General features: G+C 43.0%; 1 protein-coding gene across 1 annotated transcript in view; it reads left to right on the forward strand.

Annotated features, from left to right (window-relative positions):
• The first annotated feature begins 5466 nt into the window (after positions 1 to 5466).
• Positions 5467 to 17095, forward strand: part of pgfb (placental growth factor b) — a 29179-nt gene continuing 17550 nt past the window's right edge. Inside the window, exons 1-2 of the mRNA XM_064955625.1 lie at positions 5467 to 5666; positions 5858 to 6105. Of these exons, the coding sequence (XP_064811697.1) occupies positions 6037 to 6105 (69 nt within the window). The 5' untranslated portion in view covers positions 5467 to 5666; positions 5858 to 6036. The remainder of the gene's footprint in view (positions 5667 to 5857; positions 6106 to 17095) is intronic.

Below are 17095 nucleotides of genomic sequence, written 5' to 3' on the forward strand. Positions count from 1 at the left end.
TCCCCAGGAAAAATAAACAGCAGTGCTCTAGTGGGACTGCCGTCTACTGAATCTAACTGCTCTTTGATTAATTCCATGTTTTTTTAAGTGTCTCTCACATTCAGAAATAAATCTAATCTCTTTGACAATCAATCTCAGTATAATCAACAGTATCAAAACGTTTACTTCCTCATATCCTTATCGTATGTCAACACATTCATACTGCCCTCCAAAAATGACCTCCGTTCAAGTTATAGAGCTGATGAAGAATCATGTTTATAAAGCAATCTACAGCTTTATTCTATATTCCTCAGTACACCTGCTGTTGTACAAAAACACTGTGTATACAATGTTTATATACTTAGCACCTGGTGTTTTATTACATGTTTTGATAAGGTTGTTATAGCAGAAGAATGATGTTTAGAACATCTAATTTACTCGGCAGCGGCACCAGCCCAGCTGGAAGTTAAACATGTTCCCCTTCTCCACATGGACTCCTGTCTGTTCTGGACATGTGTTACCTCTTAATGGAGTTTAGCATATCATCATGGCCGTGATGAATTATAACCTGCTCTTTGACTGTGGGAGACTAGGATTGCTTCGGCAACTATCCACCACTGGCTCCTCATTTATAAATCTAGCGGCTTTTACCAGTCGCATCAACACGAGCCATGATAACACACTCTGAAAGCGGTTTTTCCTCCTCTGGCTGACCAACCGCATGCTGCGTCCTTCACCGTGGCTGGCTGGTGCAAGTCATGAAACTCTATCTTAGAAAAACACTTGGGATTCCCTCTGAACGTTCCTCTGCTCTGCTGCAGGTCCTCATCAGGCTCAGCTAGAGAGAACAGCCTCACAAAGACAGGAGGGCTCACTTGAGTGGAGAGGGCTATCAGAGGAACTGAACTGCTCATATATTGTATTTTTTAACCCTTATTTTACCAGGTAAGTTGACTGAGAACACATTCTCATTTACAGCAAAAACCTGGGGAATAGTTACAGGGGAGAGGAGGGCTGAATGAGCCAATTGTACGCTGGGGAGGATTAGGTGACTGTGATGGTTTGAGTGCCAGATTGTGAATTTAGCCAGGACACCGGGGTTAACACCACTACTCTTACAATAAGTGCCATGGGATCTTTAGTGACCACAGAGAGTCAGAACACCCATTTAAAATCCCATCCAAAAGACTGCACCCTACACAGGGCAATGTCCCCAATCACTACCCTGGGGATATATATGTTTTAGATCAGAGGAAAGTGTGCCACCTACTGGCCATCCAACACCACTTCCAGCAGCATCTGGTCTCCCATCTAGGCGATGGACCAGGACCAAACCTGCTTAGCTTCAGAAGCAAGCCAGCAGTGGGATGCAGGGTGGTATGCTGCACATAGAGAATTTGGTGAATCTTGCCAGTGTATCGCACCAGTACTGGTAGTTCAGCACAGATATTGCACAGCTGCAGGTCCCGAGAATTGCTTCTCAGATGAAGACTGAAGAACAGAGCCAATATTTCTATGGATGTTTCCAGAATACTGAGCATCTTCCCTCTTGGCTTGTGTTCACTGTGGATGATTGGAGCTGTGTTGTCCAAGTCACAGCTGCATCAAGTTACACAATCCTCAAGTTAAAGCTCAAATCAGGGAAAACCCCGTTTTGATTTTTCTATTTAGTTAACGCTGTTTAACACCTTATGACTAAAAAAACTTCCTACAAGTGTTGTGCCGGACATCCTTATGAAGGAAACAATACTCAAACAGAATAGACCATGCATGAAAACAGGATGACACCTGACAACCTTGAAGATGTGACGCGGAAGTGTAAACAGGATTTGAAGTGGTTCAAATGAAATAATGGTAATCACTTTAAGCAACAATAAGCAGATTTTTACTCAGGACTGGTGCATTTACCCCCCTGCCACTATATCATGGTTTTTCAACAGTGTGTGGGGGACAAAGCATGTCAAGAGTGTCTGGGCCAATTAATGGCAGGAAGACAGGGTCTGGTGATAGGATGATGTAATATCCTGTTGAGTTGCTGGCCAGGTGGTTGAGTGTTGGCCTGGTCAGGCCTCACCGATATGATACTTAGTTTTGCTTCTCTTTATAGATCATACTGTTTTTGGAACTGAAGAACACATTTACCCAACAAGAACTTCAGTGCGCCATACTATAATAAGGGATTCCACAGCCTTTTGTTGTCGACGGGCCATATCATCAACAAAATACCACAATGTACCATAGGAGTTACTGCAATGACTTACCCATGGTTGATCCTATATCTCAGGAGCTGAGGAGATCTCTGTACTATCAATCAGTCCTCTGAAATGGCAGGAGGGGTTCCCTGGCCACCTCCTCCCTAAAGGGCCCACCATGGAGGAAACCAGAGCTGCCCTAACAATGATGAATGGACGTCATTAATGTTGTTCATCTGTTTACCTTTTTCTCTGCAATCTGGGAAAATGAGGGGTCAACAACGAGGAGGAAATGTTCTTTCTTCGGCACCCCAGTTCCTGCAAGCCACCCATTTGGTCTTCAGAACATCAATAGCCACCACAGAGTGTGCAGGGGACTCATTAACTACACGTTGACCTGACAATCTTCTGCACTACCTTCTACTGGAGCACTCCTCACAAGGCCTATTACTATGGAGTTTTAGTTAGGATTTGTTTTTATATCACTTATCCCAAATTCCTTGACAAAATAATCATGGACTTGTTACATCTTCTTTAATTAATCTTTGAGATTGGGAATAATGAATAACTTTTCTGCTCTTAATGGTCTCCTAGATTATCTGTCACTTATCCACATACTGTGGAGGAAGCAGCTCATTTTCCATTGACTACTCCGTTTGTGGCAGTTTTACAGGCTTATCACCCACATTTAACATGTTAAGGTTTATTACTTGAACTGTGAACTTGGCTTAAAATATGTTTTGTCATCACAGACAGTCCTTGACTTCTATTCATTATTTGAAGTTCTTGAAAATAAACCCCAGTTCCATTTTACTCATACCAAATGTATGATCAGAGCAGGAATTAGACGTTCTCTTGTCTAAACACACAGACAGGCGTCAGAATGTTTGACATTGGACAAGAGAGTACATGAATAACATTGAACCTCCAGCACTATGTATTGAGCGAAAGCACTGCAGGACCCAGGGTTGTTTCAGGGGACGAAGGACAGCATAAAGATTAATCTTCCTTTAGAGCACAGTCACTCTCACCACGTTTGCTTGTCCTGTCAGCATATATTTATACTGCAAACATACTGAGGGAGCTAATTAGTTCCTATCAGACAGTGCACCTTTAAAAACAGGCATATATCACTGGACAAGATGGTGAGCCAGCAGAGTCATAGCTCTGTACTGAGTGTTTGAGTCTGTCCTCTGAACAAACACAGCCCAAGGCCACTGTTGTTGTAGGAGATGACCACTTGGGTTTTTTAGCCCTTCATTTTCACAGGTTGTACTTATTTTTCTTTCCTTTTATGCAAAACGCCTGTGAAAACAAACACAAATTCCCTAGTCATGGTTGATGGTGCTGATATTTGTGATATTGTAAATGTGATTGCATTGGATGATTTTAGGACATAATATATTTGTTCCCTTCCTTCCAAGTCACCGACACTGTTAATGTTTTGCCTAATGGCAGATTATCTGTTCAGTCCAGATAATCCATATGGTCAGTTTGGTGAAAGTATTCCTTTTGTAAATACATGTTTCCCAAGGATTAACGTGGAGCAAGTGTGTAACATTTTTTAAATGCCCCTTTCTCCTAAAAGGAATTATAAATTCAGCAACTTTCAAAGCAGCATCCAACGAAAGTGTACGATGCACCATTTTGAAGCGCAGAGTCTGTACTTTTAGAAAATGTAAAAATAAAGCGAATCACTTAAATTTGATACACCCCCCATAGAGAAATGCAGACACATTTGGCACCAATATATAATTTATGTTTCTGATTTTGAATGTGTGAATACTAAAGATGCACAAAAGATCTTTGAGTTACATTTTTCCATTATCGTGTCCTGCCAGATTCTGGGAGTATATTCTGTCCAGGGTGCTGTTTAGGTAATGAAGGGATGATATTTGGAAAACTACAGATAAAGATTATTATTGCTATGAAGAAAGAATATGGCAGTCTGAACCGGAGTGGCCAGAGGTGGTCATGAGGGTAGAAGGTATCTTCCCTATTATGTAAATGCATATATATAATCTATATATAATCTAATATAATCTACCTGACTCATATACGCACAACCATATGAAGCAAAATGTGTGGTTTACCTTAAAGGTTCTTAAAATACACATATAAACATCATTATATATTGTAAGTATATCTGTGTTGTAATTCTATGGAACTGTTTGAGAAGTTGTTTATCATCCATGTCCATTTGCGCTGACCCATGGTCCATAGAGCTGGGCTGGGTGTGTAGGTGGTGCTAGGGGGGGGGATTGCTGGGACTCCTCAGAGTGTCTGAAATGTTTACAAACACCATCATCCTACGTGTGGTCTGTACAATAGTGGACGGCGGTGGAATCATTCAGGGCTGCTGGAGGAATGTGTGGAAGCCAAGTGAAGAATCCTTGCATTCCTGTGCTACTGCAAACACAGGAGTCCCATACAGAAGATTAACTCTGCGTGTCAACAGTCAAGGAATCTCTCTGTCTCTCAGACCTAACTAAATAGAAAAGTCCATCTCTCTTAAAGAGAAAATCTCCATGCATCCTGGATCCTGAACTTTACCCATGGAGAAGGGTATTAAATGCTCCTGCTAAAAAGGGAATATAAATGTTTGCTTTGCTCAAGTGACTTTGTACATCCTGAGTACCTTCAGGAACGCTATCTCAGCCAGAGGATGTCCCGGTTGGAGAAAATAACCTTCTGTATCTCACAAAAGTAATAGGATTATCACACACTAGGGGCTGGAAATGGACCAACTGTACAATACCAACAATAAGATGCTCTTACTGAAGCTGCTTTGGTGGCACACCATTGATCTTTTTTTTTGCATTGTGGTACTAATCAGTCTCCCCAAAATCAGACTATTTGCATCAGATTTGATGGTACTGCACACATGGGGTGGGTTGGGGTGGGGGGGATCAGAGTGGGGGGGATATAGTTTGACAGTGACTGCCAAAGAGCATAGTATCCTTTCTAATGACAATGTCATCAGTGACACTCATTATTCTGTAAATTGGCACATTTGTAATGTCTAAATCCTAACAGCCTGACAATTAGGGACCATGTTGGTCTCTGGGCCTGAACAATGATAAATTGTTGAGAAGAACCTTAACTGCCCAACACATGTCAAAGGATTCATACAGTTATCAACAAGCTGGGTATATGGATGAAAAACTCTACACCATAAGAACACAGCATATACCTCCACTAGTTCCATGAGGAGAGGAGGAGTGTATCACGACTAGAGAGAGATTGAGGGAAACTGGAGGGGAGGGGATTTAAATGGGTAACATGTTGAGAGGTAGTGAGGCAATTAGTGACAAGAATGTCACTTTGTCGAAGAAATGCACAGAGCAAGACCGAAATACCACCATTCAAATTAACCAGGTTACCGAAGTGTGACAGCAGCTCCTCGTGCACTTTTTGGAAGGAACATATATGTAAACTTTTGGAAAAATATCAATAGATTTTTTTTCGACTTGCTGATTTGTTGGACACGTTCTGGTAAAAGTATTGTTTGGTTTAGGAGGGATATTTTATGTGCAGTATTACTGTGAAATTGTCGTAACCTATTTCAAAAAGGAAACAATATTATTTAAAAATAATAATAATTAAAAATTGCATATAAAATTATACAAATATATATCAATTTACGTTCTGAGAGGCTTTTTCTGTATCTCGGTCAACTTCATCAGACTCTCGAGAGCGGTCATTGCCTCGCCGTTATTGAAGAAGGAACGAGGTAGAAGTGTCTCAGCTGCAATTTCTTCTCTGGACCGGAGAAGAATTATCACTGTTCCGCTTATCTGCACATTGGAGGATATCGCTTACATTGTAAAACTTCATCATCTGGCCTTCTGACAAGAAACACGAAATGAAACCCTTTGCCTCGTTCGTCATCCAGATTGCAGTGACGCTCCAACTTAAGTTTTCACCTGCTCAGGTATGCTATGTTTCAATATTCTACACAGAACACAGCGCAAATTAAATATTTATTTTCAGTTTTATTCAAGCTACAATTCATATCCAGTTTATTGCGATATACCAATAGGGCATATAATTGGCCTAAATATTTGAGGATACGTCTAATGTTATAACAAATGATCAATATGATTATTTGTATGATTACACTGAAACGTATGATTATTGTGATTCGTATTGTTAACAAGCTAATATAACTATAAATACATGTAAACGTATATTTTTATTACACTGGTATTGACATATCAGATTAGACCACAAAGATGTCTTTCTAACTGACTCAGCAAAAGCCATTCAGAGCGCTATGTCGATTTCTCATTGTGTCTTGATGATACTATGATCCCTTTTTGAACGCGTGCCATGCTGACACAGTTGTGTTATGGGGTGGAACGTGACAAACTGCATCTCTCTGTCTCAGACCGTTCAAAGTTTTCATAGGGTTTCCAGGCTACATTTTTTCAGAACTTTATGAATGATATGCGCAAATGAGCATCGTATATATAATAATTGATTTCTTTATGAACTGTTCAGGTAAAACTCGATGTCTCTGACCACTCAGTTCTTTTCTAAGCATAACTGAATATGAGAATTTCAGAGTTAGAAAAGAAAACCATTGTCTCCAAACGTCCTACTCCAGGAAGGCAGGAGAGCAACAGAGCCTTGTAATTCTGCTAGAGACTTAGAGACTTGGCAGTGCCACTCTGGTCAAACTGGCAAGAGAGTGCAGTAATGAGAAATTCACATCTCTGCACTTTTCACCTCACCTGCTAAAAGCTGTCATTTTCTCCACTGTCTTTTCTCCTGCCTTTAATACGGCAGTGTGTGTTTGTGTGTGTGTGTCCTCTGTCACTATATGCCGTTTTAGTCAGAAGCTAGCCTCAGAAGCCATTAGTGTAATCCAGGGCCCTATTAGGACAAAGCTGGTCTGTGTTCTCAGTGCCTTGTCATGGCCAACCTTAGTCACAAAATGTACCGGAAATACGTTTTCCCGGAAATGAGAGGTAGGCCCCATTCAAAGTCTTGTGCCATCCTGCAATAACACTTGTGCCACCAACCGGACATTGGACATTGGCAAATGTGTCTGCTGTGAGTGCAGTACCAGAGCGAATCCATTCAGTCTCTTTCTTTCTCTAAGGTGAGTAATCGTTGGCTCTGTCTACACTGCCGCTAGTCCCTGCCACTCATGTTTAATGGAGAGCAGGTCTCCTCCCAGGGCCCATTCACAACCATTGTCTCACTGTTCATAAACTGACTCTGCCTATTGGTCGTTATGGCACTGCAGTTGTTGCCCTGTGCCCGTATGCGTTGTGTGAATGAGGAGAATTGAGTTCCACTTCTCTGAGGCTCATCTGAGCTCTAAGGATGGGGGGACAAGAGCCGCACACCCCTCTGGGTTTTTCATGCAGAGCAGAGCCCTGGGTCAGAGCTCAGAGGGAGAGGCTGGCTGGTTGGCTGGCTGGCTGGCTGGCTGTTACAGGAACTGGAGTTAGTAGGAGAGTGGGAGTCTAGGAGGGGAGAGGCAGGGTCTGGGGCTGAGGCTGCCACATCATTAATACTAATCCACATAATCAGCTCATGGCCTGCTTAGTCAAAACATGAGGGGTGAGAAAATCCAGCGCTCTTAACACGTATCAGGTTAAGCTGGTGTCCGCAGTTTGTAGACTGATGGGGAATGTAAACTACACAACCCTGAGCTACAACATACAGTAAAGGAGGCCTTTAAAATATATATCACACGTCTCAAATGTCACGTTCATATGCTGCAACATCAAATCAAATCAAAACCAATTTTATTTGTCACATGCCCTGACAACAACAGGTGTAGACCTTTACTTGAAATATTTACTTACAAGCCCCTAACCAGCAATGCAGTTTTTAAAAAATAGAGTTGATCAAATATTTACTTACAAGCCCCTAACCAGCAATGCAGTTTTTTAAAAATAGAGTTGATCAAATATTTACTTACAAGCCCCTAACCAGCAATGCAGTTTAAAAAAATAGAGTTGATCAAATATTTACCAACTAAACTCAAGTAAAAAAAAAATCTAATAGATCAAAAAGTAACACAAGAAATGTACATAATAATGAGGCTATATACAGGGGGTACTGGTACTGAGTCAATGTGCGGGGGTACAGGATAGTCAAGGTCATTTTTAAAGTGACTATGCATAGATAAAAAACAGCGAGTAGCAGCAGTGTAAAAACAATAGGGAGGGGGGTCAATGTAGACAATCCGGATGGCCATTTGATTAGTTGTTCGGCAGTCTTATGGCTTGGGGTAGAAGCTGTTAAGAAGCCTTTTGGTCCTAGACTTGACGCTCCGGTACCATTTGCCGTGTGAGAACAGTCTATGACTAGGGTGATTGGAGTCTTTGACCATTTTCATCTGACACCGCCTTGTATATAGGTCCTGGATGTCAGGAAGCTTGGCCCCAGTGATGTACTGTGCCGTACACACTACCCTCTGTAGCACCTTACGGTAAAATGCCGAGCAGTTGCCATACCAGGCGGTGATGCTTTCAATGGTGCAGCTGTATACATTTTTGAGGATCTGGGGACCCAGGCCAAATCTTTTCAGTCTCCTGAGGGGGAAAAGGTGGTGTCGTGCCCTCTTCACAACTTTATTGGTGTGTTTGGACCATGATAGTTTGTTGGTGATGTGGACACCAAGGAACTTGAAACTCTCGACCAGCTCCACTTCAGTCCCATCGATGTTAGTGGGGGCTTGTTCGGCCCCTCCCTTTCCTATAGTCCACGATCAGTTCCTTTGTCTTGCTCACATTGAGAGAGAGGTTGTTGTCCTGGCACCACATTGCCAGGTCTCTGACATCCTCCCTATATGCTGTCTCATCATTGTCGGTGCTTGGCCATGCCGTCGTGGGTGAACAGGGTGTACAGGAGGGGACTAACCACGCACCCATGAGGGGCCCCAATGTTGAGGATCAGAGTGGCAGATGTGTTGTTTCCTACCCTTACCACCTGGGAGCGGCCTGTCAGGAAGTTCAGGATATAGTTGCAGAGTGAGGTGTTTAGTCCCAGGGTCCTTAGCATAGTGATGAGATTTGTGGGCACTGTGGTGTTGAACACTGAGCTGTATTCAATGAACAGCACTCTCACTTTGGTGTTCCTTTTGTCCAGGTAGGAAAAGGCAGTGTGGAGTGCGATTAAGATTGAGTCATCAGTGGATCTGCTGGGGCAGTTTGCGAATTTAAGTGTGTCTAGGGTTTCTGGCACGATGGTGTGTTTGATGTGAGCCATGACCCGCCTTTCAAACCACTTCATGGCTACTGACGTGAGTGCTACGGGGCAGTAATCATTTAGGTACGTTACCTTCGCTTTCTTGGGCACAGGGACTATGGTGGTCTGTTTGAAAGGTATTACAGACTCGGACAGGGAGAGGTTGAAAATGTCATTGAAGACACTTGCCAGTTGGTCAGCGCATGCTTTGAGTACACGTCCTGGTAATCCATCTGGCACCAAAGCTTTAGGAATGTTGACCTGTTTAAAGGTCTTGCTCACATCGGCTATGGAGAGCGTGATCACACAGTTGTCCAGAACAGCTGGTGCTCTCATGCATGCTTCAGTGTTGCTTGTCTCAAAGTGAGCATAAAAGGCAATTTGCTCATCTGGTAGGCTCGTATCACTGGGCAGCTCGCAGCTGGGTTTTCCTTTGTAGTCCGTAATAGTTTTCAAGCCCTGCCACATCCGACGAGCGTCAGAGCAGGTGTAGAATTCAATCTTAGTCCTGTATTGACGCTTTGCCTGTTTGATGGTTCATCTAAAGGCATAGTGATATTTCTTATATTAGTGTCCCGCTCCTTGCAAGTGGTAGCTCTAGCCTTTAGCTCAGTGCGGATGTTTCCTGTAATCCATGGCTTCTGGTTGGGTAATGTACCAGACGTCACTGTGGGGACGACGTCGTTGATGCACTTATTGATGAAGCCGGTGACTGAGGTGGTATACTCCTTAATGCCATTGGATGAATCCTGGACATATTCCAGTCTGTGCTAGCAAAACAGTCCTGTAGCGTAGCATCCCCATCATCTAACCACTTTTGTATTGAGAGAGTCACTTGTACTTCCTGCTTTAGTTTTAGCTTGTAAGCAGGAATCAGGAGGATTGAATTATGGTCAGATTTGCCAAATGGAGGGTAAAGGAGAGCTTTGTATGCGCCTCTGTGTGTGGAGTAAAGGTGGTCTAGATTTTTTTCCCCTCATTCTTTCCCCTCACATGTGACATGCTGGTAGAAATGAGGTGAAACGTATTTAAGTTTGCCTGCATTAAAGTCCCCGGCCACTAGGAGTGCCGCTTCTAGATGAGCATTTTCTTTTTTTGCTTATGACCTTATACAGCTTGTTGAGTGCGGTCTTAGTGCCAGCATTGGTTTGTGGTGGTAAATAGACGGCTACGAATAATATAGATGAGTACTCTCTTAGTAGATAGTGCGGTCTAATCAAATCAAATCAAAGTTTATTTGTCACGTGCGCCGAATACAACAGAATAAACATTACAGTGAAATGCTTACTTACAGGCTCTAACCAATGGTGCCAAAAAAAAGGTAGGTAAGTAAAGAAATAAAACAACAGTAGAAAGACATTTGAAAAAAAGAGTAGCAAGGCCATATACAGACACCTGTTAGTCAGGCTTATAGATGTAGTATGTACATGTAGGTATCGTTAAAGTGACTGTGCATATATGATGAACAGAGAGTAGCAGAAGCGTAAAAGAGGGGTTGGCGGGTGGTGGGACACAATGCAGATAGCCCGGTCTACAGCTTATCATGACGTACTCTACCCCAGGCAAGCAATACCTCGAGACTTCTTTAATATTAGACATTGTGCACCAGCAGTTATTGACAAATGGACATACACATTGTCTTATTACAACTTTATAACAGTGTTTTTCTGGGCTAGAGCCTGGATGGTATGCTTCTCTTTATCTGCTGCCTTGCTAAAACTGAATATACACTCAATGCTGTTATTGGGGCTGCCAGGGTATTCTGAATGTTTTTTCTAAGTGCTGGTCCAGGGTATGTTCCCAGCTTACTGTAAGATTGTAAAATGAGTGTAAACCATCTTCCTACAGTTATTCCAAGATAAGATGTTTTACTTTCCCTTTTAGGAGTCTTGATATGCAACAGTAAATAATTTCCAGACGTCTCACACAGTAGTCAAAGGATTTATCCAATGCAGGGTTTTCTACTTTTTCCCAATCCCACACACTTCATCATGAATTCATCATATGCAGCATTCCAGGGGCACTCCCTGTGTTACTTTTGAGGATCGCAATAAGATCAGAATTGATCTTTTTGCACGTTCACATCTGACCAGAAACATTCAATCTTACTGAATGTGATGTGGTACTTGAAAACCAGGTCTGGATGGGCTTTGGGTAATGGCCTATTTGAACAAGCTTAAACAAGGTACCGAAACTTAAACAAAGTGCTTATGCTTTCGACGCAGTATACTGTGTGAGGTCATCCTCAACAGGGTTACCTTGGTGACACTGAGTGCTCAGAGTAATTCTGCTTATGTGAGGAGGAGGACTGGGATGTTGGTACAGTTGAAGTCGGAAGTTTACATACACCTTAGCCAAATACATTTATATTCAGTTTTTCACAATTCTTGACATTTAATCTTAGTAACAATTCCCTGTCTTCGGTCAGTTAGGAACACCCTTTTATTTTAAGAATGTGAAATGTCAGAATAATAGTAGAGAGAATGATTTATTTCAGCTTGTATTTCTTTCATCACATTCCCAGTGGGTCAGAAGTTTACATACACTGAATTTGTATTTGGTAGTATTGCCTTTAAATTGTTTAACTTGGGTTTCGGGTAGCCTTCCACAAGCTTCCCACAATAAGTTGGGTGAATTTTGGCCCATTCCTCCTGACAGAGCTGGTGTAACTGAGTCAGGTTTGTAGGCCTCCTTGCTCGCACACTCTTTTTCAGTTCTGCCCACAAATTTTCTATATGATTGAGGTCAGGGCTTTGTGTTGGCCACTCCAATACCTTGACTTTGTTGTCCTTAAGCCATTTTGCCACAACTTTGGAAGTATGCTTGAGGTCATTGTCCATTTGGAAGATCCATTTGCGACCAAGCTTTAACTTTCTGACAGATGTCTTGAGATGTTGCTTCAATATATCCACATAATTTTCATTCCTCATGAAGCCATCTATTTTGTGAAGTGCACCAGTCCCTCCTGCAGCAAAGCACCCCCACAACATGATACTGCCACCCCTTGCTTCACGGTTGGGATGGTGTTCTTCAGCTTGCAAGCCTCCCCCTTTTTCCTCCAAACATAATGATGGTCATTATGGCCAAACATCTTTGTCCCCACGTGCAGTTGCAAACCGTTGTCTGGCCTTTTTATGGCGGTTTTGGAGCAGTGGCTTCTTCCTTGCTTCCCGGCCATTCAGGTAATGTCGATATAGGACTCGTTTTACTATGGATATAGATACTTTTGTACCGGTCTCCTCCAGCATCTTCACAAGGTCCTTTGCTGTTGTTCTGGGATTGATTTGCACATTTCGTACCAAAGTACGTTCATCTCTAGGAGACAGAATGCGTTTCCTTCCTGAGCGGTATGATGGCTGCGTGGTCTCATGGTGTTTATACTTGTTTACTATTGTTTGTACAGATGAACGTAGTACCTTCAGGTGTTTGGAAATTGCTCCCAAGGATGAACCAGACTTGTGGCGGTCCACAATTTTTTTCTGAGGTCTTGGCTGATTTCTTTTGATTTTTCCATGATGTCAAGCAAAGAGGCACTGAGTTTCAAGGTAAGCCTTGAAATACATCCACAGGTACACCTCCATTGACTCAAATGATGTCAATTAGCCTATGAGAAGCTTCTAAAGCCATGACATCATTTTCTGGAATTTTCCAAGCTGTTTAAAGGCACAGTCAACTTAGTGTATGTAAACATCTGATCCACTTGAAATGTAATGCAGTGATATATAAGTGAAATAATCTGTCTGTAAACAATTGTTGGAAAAATGCACAAAGTAGATGTCCTGACCGACTTGCAAAAAACTATAGTTTGTTAACAAGAAATTTGTGGAGTGGTTGAAAAATGAGTCTTAATGACTCCAACCTAAGTGTATGTAAACTTCCGACTTCAACTGTATCTACCCTGCTGGGCCCACAGTAAACCATTCTGCATGCCGGCCAACCAGAATGGAAAAGCAAACATAGGCTATGCGGTTGGGGATACCATTTATAAATGTCCCTCTCCTGCTCTGGCTCTTTTAGGGTGGAGTTGTTTCTCCTCTCTGAAATATCCACCTTTAATTGATGATGATTTCTCGTCAGTGTCATTGCTGCCACTGTGGACACGTTTTTTTATGACTCTTGTCCGAGAGGAAAGTTTAGGCAGACTGGACCATGAAGGGAAGTGTTTTCAGACCTGTGCCAATTACCCATCCTGCTCCTTTCTCAGGAACAAAAGCACACTGAAGAAGGTGCTATCTAGAACCTTAAAGGGTTCTTTGGCTGTCCCCTTTGAAGAACCCTTTAGGGTTCCACGTAGAACCCTTTAAACATAGGAGAACCAAAAAGGGTTCTGCTATGGGGACAGCCAAAGAACCCGTTTGGAACCCTTTTATCTAAGTGTGTGTGTGTGTGTGTGTGTGTGTGTGTGTGTGTGTGTGTGTGTGTGTGTGTGTGTGTGTGTGTGTGTGTGTGTGTGTGTGTGTGTGTGTGTGTGTGTGTGTGTGTGTGTGTGAATGCATGCGTGTGTATGTGTGTGCGTGCCTGACTGTCTGTGCATCTCTTGTGTTTGCTGACATGCATTCATCTGAGTGTGTATTTTTTTGTCAGTGTTCCATTCGTTAGAGACAGTCACTGTCGTAGATGGGTTCTCTCCATACAGTCAGGATAGGAAGCACCTGGGTTTCCTTCTAGAACAATGGTGGCCTGGCTGTCTCACCGTCTGACGATCATCCAGTCACCAACCCCATCTTACATCAGAGACAAACGCTCACATTCCATTTATTTTCTGCTCTGTCTTTCCTGTTCTATGTATTTTTAGCACTTCCTGCCCTGGGCACCAAGGTGTGAGGGTACTGATGGTCGTGTGTGTAAAATGACGACTGTAGCACCGTGTGTGTACCAGCACTGACATCCTGTCTTCACTAGCTGCATCCACACTAAGGGCCAATGACTCCACTCCAATCAGCCCACTGCCCTGACAGTAACCTTCCAACACCTGCTACCAATCCATGGGAAGTGTCTCAATGATGTTGCTTACCTTATAACAGATTCCCTATGAAGATGAGTAAGTAAGAATTTCACACAGTGGTGGCTGTCTCCTAATGTTCTCCTCTATAGTGGATTATCATGCATTGAAAACCTCTGATGTATGAACGGGTAGAACACTGTTCCCCTGTCTCCGTTCCCAGAAGAGGGTTTGTGTTTGATGAGAATTTCCCTCCTTGTTTACCTCCTTTGACTCTCTGAGAGAGTGCTATCCTCTGATATGGGTGAAGGTCTTTATCATAACATTTCACAATTGATTCATTTCCTGAGCGTCCCTGAGCTGGTGCACAGAGGAAAGCCTCTAACACCCGGTGCTGTGTTTGTGTGAGTGAGGAGATGATTCTGTACAGGTGTTTCCTTTACATCAACACTCAGAGCAAAACAATACTTGAGTCTGACCATCTGTGTCACATACAGCCAATTACCCCGGCCTGGCCTATACTGAAGAGATGTATCTATTTATACACTGGCCCTGTGGTAGGCAACCCAGCCAGGCCTCAAAGTAAACACCTGACACTAGGTTACACAGCAGATAACTGGTCACACTCTCTCTCTATGATCACAAACACAAAAACACGCACGCTCACGCACGCACACACACACACACACACACACACACACACACACACACACACACACACACACACACACACACACACACACACACACACACACAGAGATCAATTCCACCTTTAACTTCTTCCTCATGCTCAGGGTAGCTCTATTTCAGAGGTGGTCTTATGTGATCCAGATGAGGTGAATGAACATGCCAGACTGTTTGGACAGACAATGGCAAGGTGCTGCTGGCTGTCATGTTTGTTGTAGTTGTTATGTTGTTATACTGACAAAGGTCTTTAGGTCTTTACTTCTCTTTAGTTGTATTCCCTGGCTCAGGGGAGATGTACAATCACAATCAGGAAATATGGATTTCTCCTTCCTCCTACGGGGGTGGGGACTGGGGAGCGGTGGCGCTCGGGGCAACAGTCCACTCACCAGGCTTTAATCCCACCTGGCTGTAATTTACTGTAGTTTACACAGGGTGTACAGCATTTACTGTAGCAAGGACCACAATTACCACTGATCACCCGTATTCTTTAGATTGTGTGGGTGTGTGGGAGTGGGAGTGGGAGTGTGTGTGTGTGTGTGTGTGTGTGTGTGTGTGTGTGTGTGTGTGTGTGTGTGTGTGTGTGTGTGTGTGTGTGTGTGTGTGTGTGTGTGTGTGTGTGTGTGTCCTTTGTTACTACAGTATATGTCGTTTTAGTCAGAAGCTGGCCTCAGCAGCCGTTAGTGTAATCCAGGGCCCGATTAGTGTGTGTGTGTGTGCTCGCATATACATATGGGGAAATGAACTCTATCTAAAACAGCATTTAACACATTTAAATAGGCCCTTACCTACATAGCTAGTTTGCATGCAGGTAGCCTAGTGGTTAGAGCATTGGACTAGTAACCGAAAGGTTGCAAGATTGAATCCCCATTCTGCCCCTGAACAAGGCAGTGTTGTCACGCCCTGACCTTAGAGAGCCTTTTTATGTCTCTATTTTGTTTGGTCAAGGTGTGATTTGGGGTGGGCATTCTATGTTTTGTTTTCTATGATTTTGTGTTTCTATGTTTTGGCCGGGTATGGTTCTCAGTCAGGACAGCTGTCTATTGTTGTCTCTGATTGGGAACCATACTTAGGTAGCCCTTTTTCCCTCCTTTCGGTGTGGGTAGTTATCTTTGTTAGTGGCACTTTGCCCTTAAGCGTCACGGTTGTTTTTATGTTTTTTGTTGGCATCATCCATAATAAAAAGGAATATGTATGCTCACTACGCTGCACCTTGGTCTTCTTCTTTAAGAAGACAATGCAAGTTGCACCCAGTGAAGTACTGTGCTACCTGTAGACTTCCTTTGACAGGTTTTGGTTTTCAGGACTGTGTTCTTCCAGACAGTAATCCCACCCTTCATCAAATGAATACATCACAAGCTATCAGCAGAGCCTACTGTGGTGTTTTCTGTTTCTCCCCAAATGGATGTTTATGTTCCTGAAACACGCAGTAACACAGCTACTATACTACCATTAATACACTTGTACTCTTCCATTAACCCAAGCCCAATAAGTACTGCTCTTTTAGGAGTATATTTTTGGCTTTATATCCAGTTTTTAAATGATCCTACAATGTTTATATTTCACCTGTATACTAAAATGTATCTTAAATATGCTGTGTATACTGATGAGATGTGTGTTCAGTGGGCGTTGGATTGGTGGTATTTGGGGAATGCTCTCTGATCATGGAGCTATGACCACCCTGGAGCTCCAGATGGACATTGTCAGACCCACAGGGGGGCTGCTGTCATTCGGGCTATGTTCACCTAATATATACAAAACAGCAGTGCTCTCCCTTTCAGACAGTGGTGATCGATACAGCGTTACACCAGCTCATTGAAAACCTTGTTATTCATGTTATGGTGGATTTGTGGAGCTGGAATCCATGACCATTAAATGTCAATTATTTGATTGTCAGTTTGGTGTGTGTCTTTGCTAGTGACTGACCACTGACCTGTGTGGTCTCAAGTTTAGAGCCAGACTCACCATTCAGCAGGAGTCCTACAACATGACACAGTTCCAGTGGACCCTGTGTTTTGGACCAGGGCACCCCAGGAGGGGAGCTGCTGTGCTCCACTGGATTGAATCCTGAGGTGGGGGTGGGATGGTG

This window comes from Oncorhynchus masou, chromosome 32 (genome assembly GCF_036934945.1).
Source record: "Oncorhynchus masou masou isolate Uvic2021 chromosome 32, UVic_Omas_1.1, whole genome shotgun sequence".
NCBI classification, from domain to species: Eukaryota; Metazoa; Chordata; class Actinopteri; order Salmoniformes; family Salmonidae; genus Oncorhynchus; species Oncorhynchus masou.